This window comes from Dipteris shenzhenensis, chromosome 1, assembly GCF_047967505.1.
Source record: "Dipteris shenzhenensis isolate YYH24624 ecotype China chromosome 1, Dip_SZ_1.0, whole genome shotgun sequence".
Classification (NCBI taxonomy): domain Eukaryota; kingdom Viridiplantae; phylum Streptophyta; class Polypodiopsida; order Gleicheniales; family Dipteridaceae; genus Dipteris; species Dipteris shenzhenensis.
In genome coordinates this window covers 18,617,375-18,629,468 of record NC_141596.1, presented here as the reverse complement: position 1 = coordinate 18,629,468, position 12,094 = coordinate 18,617,375, and the positions used below count along the sequence as shown (strand labels likewise).

At 46.2% G+C, this 12,094-nt stretch overlaps 1 protein-coding gene across 3 annotated transcripts in view; it reads left to right on the top strand.

Moving 5' to 3' along the window:
• LOC147905497 (RNA-binding S4 domain-containing protein) overlaps positions 1 to 12,094 on the top strand; it is a 51,731-nt gene that overhangs the window by 25,213 nt on the left and 14,424 nt on the right. For all 3 annotated transcript variants that reach the window (XR_015541666.1, XM_087380253.1, XM_087380245.1), the window contains exons 3-6: positions 4,305 to 4,436; positions 4,555 to 4,652; positions 4,740 to 4,845; positions 4,992 to 5,060. Coding sequence is in view for 2 of the 3 variants with exons in the window: in XM_087380253.1 (XP_087236379.1) it covers positions 4,305 to 4,436; positions 4,555 to 4,652; positions 4,740 to 4,845; positions 4,992 to 5,060 (405 nt within the window). In the remaining variant the exon portion in view is untranslated. The remainder of the gene's footprint in view (positions 1 to 4,304; positions 4,437 to 4,554; positions 4,653 to 4,739; positions 4,846 to 4,991; positions 5,061 to 12,094) is intronic.

The following is a 12,094-nucleotide window of genomic DNA, read 5'->3' as shown; positions in this document are numbered from 1 at the left end:
TTCCTCAAAGTACTGAACACTATCCTTAAGTGTTCACAATGCTCAGTAACACTTTTACTGAATATCAAAATATCGTCAATAAAATGTACTACGAACTTTCCGATATACGGACGTAGTAAATCGTTCATAAGCATGACGAAGGTCGCTGGAGCATTGGTAAGTCCGAAGGGCATTACCAAAAACTCATAATGACCAAACCTGCTTCTAAAAGCGGTTTTATGCACATCCTCGGCTCTAATCCGGATCTGATGATAGCCGCACTTAAGATCTATCTTGCTGAAAATCACGGCTCCATGTAATGCATCTAGCAAATCATCAATCCGAGCCATCGGATACCTGTGCTTAACAGTGATATTATTCAATGCTCTGTAATCTATACAGAGGCGAAACGTATCATCCTTTTTCCTCTTTAATATCACTGGTGAAGCAAAAGGTGAGAAACTTGGTTGAATCTGCCCCAACTTGAGGTATTCTTCCAGTTGCCTACGCACCTCCGCTTCTTCAGTAAAACTCATTCTATAGGGAGGTCTATTTACAGGCTCTGCCCCCGGGATCAGTTCAATCTTATGCTGAACTTTCCGCTCTGGAGGTAACCCATAAGGTAGTTCATCCCTAAAGCATTCAGAGAACTCCTCTGTTATAAGATTAGCCAGCTTGGCCATCTCACCACTTTGCGTAACATCAGTGCTAGCCGAAGACTCATCCACCGGCTCTACCGATGCGGTGCAAAGGTACAAAAACTCTACTTGAGCCTTTCTGATTTCCATCACGGAAACCAACGGTCCCTGAGGTATATCTTTTTCACCTCGCAAGACATAAAGCACATCATTCATCTTGAATTGATATACGTGCTTTTTCCAATCAATGGCTGGATTCTTACTAGAATGCCACGCCATTCCCAGGGCTATATCCGCATGAGCAAGCTTGGTCATTTCAAAATCAAGCTTCTCAGTATAGTCCTGAATCCGAAGCTCCAACTGGGTAACCCTTTGGTCCCATACTTCAGTTGAACTTCCGTCTGCCATCCTGACTGTGTACGCATAGTCAGATGGACTTGTCTTTAATTTCAGCCTCTTCACGAGCTTGGAGTTAATCACATTGTGAGTCGACGCTGAGTCAAACAACACAATGACATCATGATTGGCCACTTGCCCTTTCATTTTGATTAGCTCCGTATCATTGAAGGCTGTATACCCCGTTGCTGCGGGCTTAGATAGGATGTTATCAGGTGCACTCGTCACTAACTTAGCAACAGATACACATAACAAACAAGGTACTAACCTCTGAGAAGGTCCCGCCAGTTGCATCTGCAAATGTTCCGCACTGGGACTCTCCTGCATTTCTACGTCGCATTCAGATATTATCATATTAGCCGTGCGACGATCTTTGTTTAGTGGACAATCCTTCCACTGATGTCGCTGAAGGCAGCCGAAGCACAATCCTTCTTTCCTAGCTTTCTCTTTTTGTTCAGGGGTCAATGAGGTATTTTCCTTTTCACCCCAACGGTGGTACTTGTTTTTGCTGGTCCCTCAACCGGCTTCACCTGCTTGGTTTGGCCACTTGGCTGCGAGACACTTGTCTTTGAAACCCATTTCCTCTGAAATCCCCCTTTCCTCGGGTGCTCATACTGAGTCCCTGCCTGCACAAATCCACCAGACCTACCTCTGGCATCCTCATAGTTCAGGGCTACTGCTATAGATTCATCTAATGTAGTCACATATTTAGCCCGAACTTCCATTTTTATCTTGTCGTTCAGTCCATAAATATAGTCTTTTAACTGAACCGACATAGGGAGAGGGTCTGTTATTTTCATAACACATTCCCTAAATTTGTCAGTGTACTCTGCCACTGACAAGCTCCTCTGACGAAGATTTCTATAAGCATCCCAAGCTCGGGATTCTTCATCAGGTGGGAGAAAGTGTTTCTTGAATTCAGTTTTGAACCCTTCCCAAGTGGTTGGAGCAACTTGATCCTTCTGTTGCTTTATCCACCATCTGTCCGCTGCCTCAATAAACAGGTGTGTGGCCTCGCGGATTTTCTTTAGATCGGATTTAATCTCACAAATGGCGAAGGCTTCTTCCCACTTGTGCAACCAAACCTCGATCACATCAGAGCTGCGCTCGGTCATCCGACCAGCGTACTTCTCCGGTCTATAATTAGCAATATTGGGCACTTTGACTCTAGCGCGCTCTAAGGAATGTACACTGGGCTCTGGCTCTGCTGGAGCTTTGCCCTTGTCAATCCTAGACGGTCTAGCCGACAAGGCTTGCACCATCTCCCTAATCTCATTTTGACCAGCATTCACCTGAAGCTGCTGGTTCATAATCTGCTGTAAAGCATCCTCTAATATTGAGATCCTACCAATCAATGTAGGTGCTGCGTGATGTGACATCTGTTGTGTAGATTGAGCTCTAGACTCACTAGGATTCACCCTTGAACTCTGCCCTTCTGGTTCCATTTTGTTGGAAGGGATTTTTTTTTTCTTCTTTAAAAAAAAAAAAAAAAAAAATAAAGGAAAATATATACTGCCTCCTTTTTCTGGTTTAAAAAAAAAAAAAATAAATAAATTTTCACTCTGCGAAAAACGATAAACTGAAGCGAACGGAAAAAATGCTCCCTGGGCTTTTCGTCAGGTGTAAACTGAAGCTGCGCCTGATTATGTTCGTCGCTCAATCACGTCTCTGATTTCCCATCGCTCCAAACTGCTGCTCTCCGTCGTCACGGCGACCCTCTAGGTCCAGCCACCATTTGAAAAGTCCCGACTGACCGGCAAACCACCACGCTGCGAGATCGCCAAATCGTAGACCCCCTACGTACCTGCGCTCCACTACGCTCAGACTTCTCGATATCCAGTTGGAGCTCAAGGAACTCGCCCCTCGCCCTTGCAAGAGCTAAGCCTCAGGACCAACACTGCAGATGGGCGATGGCATCTCCGGCGAGGGCGATCCTTTCAGCCTGTTACAGTACCTGTTTCTCAAACTCAACGAAACCCCTTTGCTGCGCGTTTTTCGTCGATCAAATTTTCGCTGCCCGTCGACTCTCACTTACTGACGTCAGTCACGGACCATCCTCGTCGAAGGTCTCCCTCCGTAATCCACGAGTAGCGCCAGCATAAATTCCGTCTGTCCCTCGAACCCTCTCTAAATTCCTGCGCTCTGATACCAAGTGTAACACCCTTCTCTAAATTCGTTCCTAAAACCCAAGTAATCACGGGCGTTGGCAACAAGTTTATCCACCCAGCCAAACTCTCAAGGAAGGATTCGTCTCATTACGTCCATTTCTTCGTTATTTTTCCTCATCCTTATCCTTGAGACCCACATCTCCCTAGATAGTTCCTGGCCACATGTTCACATTCTAGGCCCTTACTTAGATGCATCCTTTTTCACCCCTCTCTTGGAGTTCCTTTAAAACAAATTGCCCCTTGGCAATTTTCACATTTAGATGCACCTAGGCCCAAGCCCTATTAGAACTATCTAGTCAATGCCATTACGCCCTCACCTAGGACCTTGGCAGTTACTTCTCTTGACCATTTAATTACGCACATTAATTATTACAAAAGTTGGTCATCTTAGAGAAAATGCCCACCGATCTATCCGAGGTCATGCTATCTCGACTAGAGCATAACATTGAAGCTCTCATTTTAAATTTAAAATAAACAAATAAAAGCTAACTAATAAAAAATAAATGATAATAATTGTTTTCTTGTGTTTGTGTTGGTGTTTCATTTTTAAAAAAATATGTGGGTTGGTTCACCTTGGCTCCCTTGTGTTAGCATTAGTTGTTGTTGTTGTTTTTTGGGGTGTTGTGGAAATTTAGCCTAACTTCTCTCGTTTGGATTTTGGGACTGGGAATCTGACTTCACTTCAGATTTCATCATCTTCATATTCTGTAATAGTTGGCATGGATATGTGAGCAAACTAGGGTGCGTAAATCACAGTTTTTAAATATGGAAGAAAAAATATACCCCTCTGGAAATTGTGAAATCTTCTGCAGGGTGTTCTGTACACTTCCAACCTAACATTGTTTTCCAAACATAACCAAATCCATTGTTATTATTCACTTCTTTTTATATATTTAAAATTCTCTGTTATTTTGTAGTGGTTTTGCTATCTTAGTGTCTTTTAATGCTGCATTGACATGAGTCTCATAAATGCCTTTATGTTAGTGAACAATATAGTACTCAGTCTCAGTTCTTATGTATTTGCATCACAGAAATTGAAATATGGCAATGTGAGATCCTGGTTGTGGTGGCTTACAGCTGAGAATTGCTGAAATTCTCATGTTTGTTAATTGGTTGTGTACAGGCAAAAAAAGCGGCTGAGAGGTGGGAGGTGATCCATTCTGATTTTCTGACACCTCCAGCCATAGATGACGCTCTCAAAGTGTTAAAACGTCTAGCAGATGTTGGCGTTGTTGTATCTGGAGGCTATTCTCAGGTATAGTGCTGGTTTTGGTGGCCCTGCCCCTAGAAAAATAGTGACCAATGTAAGGTCTGGTTATACTTGATTTAACGTTACAATTTGTTTGTCCCTTTGGGTCTGGCTGTCAGGATAGGCGGAGCGTTGTCGTCTTTCTGTAGGACATAAAGAGGCAATTTCTACAGATGTTGAGAAGGATGATATTGGATACCCTGATGCAGTTGCAGCACTTAGGTCTGAATTTTTGCTTTATGGAGTGAAATGCAATCTAGCTTTGTGGTATGTACTTATCGTCAACTTAGACGATCCTTTGTTTCACAGCATCACGGGAGATTTTATGTTTGATCCAGCTGCACACAGTGATTTTCTTGGTGCTATCCTTAATACAGGAATCGCTCGAGAAAAAATCGGTGACATTCTAGTACAGGTATATGAGCTGCTGCATGTTTTGTTTTATTACTAAATGCTACACTATGATTACTAAGGAATTTGATGAATCCTTCAACCCTTCAAGGTGCCTTCAATTCCTGGTTGGGACAGATATCTGAGAGTTATGTTTTTGACTGATTGCAGGGCGATATTGGTGCACAGATACTTATTGTTCCTGACCTAGCAAACTACCTCGTGACCTCTTTAACACAGGCAAGAAATCTAAGACTGACCTAGTTGGTCCAATTTATTTGAGTGTGCTAGTGGGATATAAGCATCTATATATTGGGTCATAATTTTTGTGATGTCCAACACAAGTAGACAGCTCAAATAGACCAGCTACATGCAAAACAAGTAAGGTCTGGCTGCCATGAACAGTAAGGGTTTTTTAAATCAATTGTCATCTTGTGGTCGGAAAGATGTAGTCTTCCGGTTGACCCCTTTCTCACTTCAGCTCATGATAGCTGCGAGGCCCCCCCACGACTTGTCTTGGTGGCGATGTAAAACTGCTTTGCCTTGGACCCTTGCCTTGGACCCATGAGATTAAAAAGGTCTAAATTAAGCTCATAATTCTTCTATTTGTTGGGTCACAACTTCTTCATGTGTGTAATCTAGGCTTACATGGCACTTGCCACGTGTGTAGAGATTCTGTCCTTGTATTCCCTTTTGTACAAAACTACCTTTATTTCTCCATATCATGATTTAACTCTTTTAAAAGAGTGATAATTCAAGAAAAGTTAAAGAAAAGTTCCTCATGCTATGCATTGTAGCCATTACATCTTTGGTATAAGTTAAGGTGAAAATATTATCCTCCTATGAGCTCCCCTTGGTCAATAGACATTTGGGTCTTGTGAATATTGTAATAACTCTTTTGGTTTCTAGTGGTATGTCTCCTATCAGCTATCTTTTCTAAGCTTTTTGCTCGTTTGGAGAGACGAAAATGAAATTCTCTTGACTTCACATGCAATTGTACCTTGGATGAAGAGGACGTAAACTAGTTTTGATTAGCCTTCTCCTTGAGAGAAGCCTTTGTCATGATTGAGTATGCCATGCGCTTTAAAGTTTTGATAGACACTAGTAGGAAGACCTTTGTATCAATGGATGCTTGTGGTATGTGCACATTGAACATGTTTGCGCAATGGGAGCATATCTTTATATGATGGTTGTGTACAGCCATTGGATGAAGAGGATGTAAACTAGTTTTGATTAGCCTTCTCCTTGAGAGAAGCCTTTGTCATGATTGAGTATGCCATGCGCTTTAAAGTTTTGATAGACACTAGTAGGAAGACCTTTGTATCAATGGATGCTTGTGGTATGTGCACATTGAACATGTTTGCGCAATGGGAGCATATCTTTATATGATGGTTGTGTACAGCCATTGTCGAACATTAATGATGTGGGATGTCATAGCAACTATTGTGTGGTATGAGTATTGGAGTTACTAGGGAAGGAGTCAATGGCTGCTCATGGTATGTGCGTGTTGGACATGTTTGCATAGCATTTTTCCTTTTGCAAAGGAAATAACTTTCCATTAATGCTTGAAAACAAACCCCCATACAAATCAGCTACCAAAATAGGGCTGATGATGGTAATACAAAGAGAAAAGCCTGGCTGTCCATAGCCAACCTGCCGGCAATTCCTGCTCTCTGCCTAGGGACTATCCAGAACAGGGGCTAACAACCAGGACTGTGGCCTATACATCCAATGGGTATCTCCCGCGGAGAATATGTAGAATATGCCTACAAGCCAAGCCTTGCAGAAATTTTCTTGTCGCTCAGCGGTTCCTCGTGAGCATGGAACGCCACGCTCTCAGTTGGCATGCAGAGTGAAGATAATGTCCTGCCATATGGCTACTAGTGTAGTCGCCTGTGGAACCTGTTGCCTTACCATCCCTTGATTGCAACGAGTGACCTCAGATGTTCCAGGCAGTGATGCTGGACACTGTCTCCCAAAACACTATCCTTTGGCGATCATTGAATCAATCTTTGCCATCCATATACCTGCTCCTCACAGGTGAGAGAGTGCCTTGCCCTAGCCTCTGTATCCTTGGGGAGTTGTTTCCAAGTGTCAAAGGATCTCGTTGGGGCACTGCCCAATTGTGTTCATTCAGTGTGTGTCCTCTTCCCTAATATCCGTCCGTCTGCATCTTTGACCTCCAGGTGCCAAAGAATTGACTGTCTCTCGAACTCTTCCCTCCTCATGAATGGGGATCCTCTCCCTCTGAGCGGTGCCTCCAAGGAGATCCACCTTTAAGACTGTTTCCATTGACCACCTGGCCGGGGGGTGTTTCTGAGAAGTCCGAATCACTAGCTTGCCTTGGAAGGCCTGGCGTTGCATCTCCAAGTCATGATACCCAACCCGCCATGTGACTGTGGAAGGACCATTGTTTACCATGCCACTCTAGCCCTAGTGTTCCGTGTGCCATTCAAACTTGCCCAGAGAAAGTTATGCGCCGAGCTCTGCCTCCAAGGGAGAGTCTGGCCGAGCTCCAATATAGAAGATTGCGCCAAACACTCTCTAGAACCATATCAATTTGCTGCTTTGCCGTGATATCCAGCCCCACCTAACATCCTAGGTATCTCGCTGTCTGTCTACGCATTGTCTGTCTACGCAGGATCCACCTGAAGCCGTGGGCTGCCCCCTAGTTACAGATCTCCTGGACCCCCTCTGTGCCCGTGAAGAAACCAATTGATATGTGTTCCAAAGGCCTCGCAATAAATGGCCAGATTCCCCCTGACCGTCTCAAGGCTTGCAACTGATCCCTCCACAAACAAAGCTGTGTCGTCCGCAAACTCTGAGTCTAGTAGCTCCTCCTTTTGTCGGATCGGGAGTCGCATGCCTGAAAGACCAACGGCCTGAGAGCGTAGAAAATATCTTATGGCCTCCGCCACAAAGAGGAAAAGAAAGGGGGCAAGAGGGCAACGCTGTCTAACTGTCCTAGTACCTCCAACTAGCATCCCCATTAACTCCAATACACATACCACACATTAGTTGCTATGACACCCCATATCATATGTGTTCAACAATGGCTGTAGACAACCATCATATAAACATATGCTCCCACTATGCAAACACGTCCAATAGACCTAACAAATAGGTCCTGTGAAAGCTCCACGAGAGAACTGCATCTCTTGCTTGCCTGCTGCTGCCCCCCCCTCCCCCCCAACCATAGCTTCGGCCCTTCTCACCTTGCTTTGGCCATCGCCCATCGTTTCTCCAGGTCTTCCCTCCGCCTCTTTTTCTCAGCCTATCCCCTCCACCTGGCTCGGTGCCCAACCCGTCAGTGACTCGTTGTGGTAGACCGCATTGGCTGTCTTAGCCATGCCTGTGGTTCCCACATCGCTCGCCTAGCCCGTGCAAACCCGCTAGTGTGAAGCCTCGATTGCCAGTTGACCAGCTCGTACTAGCCAAAGCCGCGGAGGAACCATGTGCTCCCCACCAACAGTTGGCGGGCCAAGCGGCTAGGAGTGGGTGGCCCTCAGCCCCCCTTTGCTATTCGTACATTTGCAAGGGAAAGGTGAGGCCCCCCTTGAGGCCTTTCGACGGAAAGGGTGGCTCACAACCCCCCCTCTTTGCTACCGTACTGCTGCAAGACGAAGGCATGCCCCCCCCTTGAGGTCATTTGACTTTGTGTCAACCTCGAGAGAGGCCGCTCGCACTAGCTAGAGCCGTGGAGGAGCCATGTGCTCCCCACCAATGGTTGGCGGGCCAAGCGGCTAGGAGTGGGTAGTCCTCAGCCCCCCTTCGCTGTTCGTACAGCTGCAAGGGAAAGGTGATGCCCCCGTTGAGGCCTTTCGACAGAGAGGGTGGCTCACAGCCCCCCCTTTTTGCCACCGTACTGCTGCAAGATGAAGGCATGCCCCTCCCTTGAGGTCATTTGACTTTGTGTCAGCCTCGAGAGAGGCCCTTGGCCTCCGGATAGACCCAACACATTGAGTTTGTACGGAGAGATCGCTCCTTAGGCTCCTGTCAGTGTCAAGCAGTGGAATACTGGGTGACGGACACTTCAAGATCTTGGGAAGTGTTTCGCCCTAAAGCCAGGATCTGGGACTTTCCTTTTGGACTGCAGTAGCAGCCCGCCCAGCTTGCATTTCTCTGGCAGGCTGGTTTACTTTGGTTTTTCTTCCTTCCCTCCTTGTGGCAGCAAAGCGTTAGTGGTTGTTTTTTGGGGAACAGTGTCTTGACGGTGACCCCTTGGTCTGGCCAGAGGAGCTCTCATGGCAGCATCCTCGACTCCCAAAGCTGTTAAGATTTGCCTCTCCCCCTCAAACAAGCAACAAGTTCAGCATGCAGTTCAATCTCTTCAGGACAGAGCAGTGGTAGGATGAATCGTTGGTCTGACACCGTGGCTTCAAGCTTCTTTTTTTTTGGGGGGGGGTCACTATCTATGGGAGGGTGTCTTTCTCCTTCAGTGGAGCTCGCTAGCCACTTCACAGGCCCTCGTGGAGCAAAGCCCAATCTTCCTGGGTCCACACTTGGTCTACCTTATCCCTTGGTACCACGGTTTCACGGTGGAGGATATGGCTACGACACATCATATCCCCCACTTTACGGTGATGCTCCACTTTCCGGGGCCCCCGAGGGAGTACAAGTCCATTCTTCCTTCTATAGGGGGGGCTTTTGACACAGTGCTGGAATCCCCTCCGGTTACAGCAGATTCAGTAGTAGATGCTGAAGCACGAGAGAGTGTGGGGGTAAACGAAGCAGGAAGATTGTAGATAGGGTAGGAGATGTCACATCAAACATGTGTGGAGATAGGACTTAGCCCTCTCAAACTTCTTTTTTTGCACCAAGAGCTACACCTGACTTTTCCCCTTTATTACAAGAGGTGGAGCATAGCTCCTTGTGTTCCAGTGTGGGGGTTGGCTACATTGTGCTGCTCAATATGGCATATGTACGGGAAATATGGATCCTCATTTTGTTTTGTATTGTGCCTATATGTTAACAGTGGTACATGTTGGAGCCATGAACAAACCGGCTCTTGGCTCTACTCTATGCATATTGTGAGCTCTGCTGGTCTGGCTCGCTCTAGATTGATGTGTGCAAGTTCTGCAAAGGTAGTGTTCAGGCAGACCCAATCTTAGCATGTAGCTATCCTCAAAATGGCTCAAATTGTGCTGATACGGTTTCAGGGCCTTCTCACACAATTGCTGTAATAATTTGCACAGGAAGTGATAAAAAACGGTCAAATGAGCTATGAGCTAGTGCATCCGAAACTTGAAACATTTCAAAGCCAAAAGGGTCGCAAGTGAGTTGGCAAATAGCACTAATGGCTATTGTAAGACGGGTGCATATGGCATCAGTACAGAGCGCCACATCAGTGCATAAGGAGTGCCAATCTGGAGGCAAATATACAAAATTCAAAGCTAGTAAAACTTATCAGACCTGTAACAAACAAGGAGGCTCATAAGAGCAGCACATACCCATGCAGCCAGGCAAGGCTCTAGAGCAAGTAAAGGAACCTGAAAAAGAGGCATACACAAAAAGACGAGCACTAGCACCTGAGCTTCACAATTCGAGGTTTGCTTGTGCCTTTAGTCCGTGGCATTTCAACCTTGCGATTTTCTTTATAGTGCCTATATGAGCCTAGTATAGAAGAGCCTATATGAGCATAGAAGATACATATAAGGGCCTATAAAAGCGATACGAGGGCTTGTAGGGTCATGCTATTCCTGAACCAGTCAGAGTTAGGGCCTTGGCCATTACGATGCCCTCATAAACCTGTGGTGCTTCAAGCATTGGATTGACCGCACACAGGAGTCAAACGCTCCTGTTTGGGTTTAGCACGAGGATGATGACACATGTGGAAGAGGAACCCTTGACTGCATCTATAGAGGGAGGCCCTCAGCATTTTATGACATAGCAGGGGAAATCATAAAAGAGATCTCAGATGAGGAGCCCGTCGGAAGAACTGTGGAGCACGCAACATTACAGAGGAGTTCACCTCTTCTTGGGCATGCCGGGCGCTTTCCGATGGGACTGATGATCATTATTAACCAACAGTGATCCCTTCCTGGATGAGTAGATATTACAAAAGTTGCTATGTAGTGAGTATGCGTTGAGCTAACTTATGGGCTAGCCCTAGTACCTTATTACGGTGTTCTAAGACTTCTTTTATGCAACTCTGTAGTTTATTTTGCTGGCTGCTCTAGCTTACTTTTCAAACTATTTCTGCTGTCCCCATAACTCTCTCTGATGGGTGTAAGCTCGGCATTTTTTTTTGCAGGGTGGTGGGGGGAGAAAGAAAGAAAGAAAGATATATTAACGTCCGTAGGAGGCCTCGCGGGCCTATGGGACAAAGTACGGAATCAAGTATCTCATACAGACCACTGTGGGCTGGGGCAAAGGGCTCACTAAGGCCCTTGCTGAGTACTAAAATGCTATACTAGAACAAAATAGCAAAAAAGTGGCAAAATAGCATGAGGGTGGCATGAAAAAATCAAGTGCTCAAAGCTAGAGTCCCAAGTGGATGAACCGGCTCCACGTATCCAGGCTCCATGGTGGCTCTCTGATGAGATGCGAAGAGCTCACGTATTTGTATTTGTCGGGTTGTCTCCCGTGGTGGAGGGTGTGGTCTCCTCGATCTTTGGATTCGATGGGCTATGTCAAGGGTGACGCCTTGCCTCGGTTCGATCTCCCCTAAGGAGAGCTGAAATAGGTTGAACCTCGATCGTGTGTGCTCTGGTCGCCTGTCGCACCGTGTATGGTCTCTGTGTCCCTGGTCTAGAAGTGATGTGTCGGCTCTCTCCACTGATCCATATATCTCATGTTAGCTAGCTCCTCCTCCTCTGCCCCAGAGTGCCTTGGAGCTGAGTCAAATGCATAAAAATCCATGACTTGTCTTTGCGTTCGGTCTACCTAAGTACCCTGTGGTGCGGTGGTCCCATCTTGCTGCTCTCTGATGTCGTAGTAGTGTCTCCCTGTGTCATCGCATCTCCATCAGGTAGAGCCCAATACAACCTGGTCTTGGAAGTGGATCAGTCGTGAGAGTGTGTCAAAGGCGTGCCCCTCCTTAAAAAGGCAATGGTAGCGCCCTCAGATCTCATAGTAGGCTGGGCAGACACATAGAAAGTGCTCCTCTGTCTCGACCGCCCCCATCGTGCACAACTTGCAAGTTCGTTGTTCTCTGGGACGAGACCTGCATTTGTCCGATGGCAATCCTTAGTGCGTGTGAGACTCCTCTGTCCTCGAGATATTGAGGTCTGATGATGAGCCCATTCTCCCATACTCTCAGAAAATGATCATAG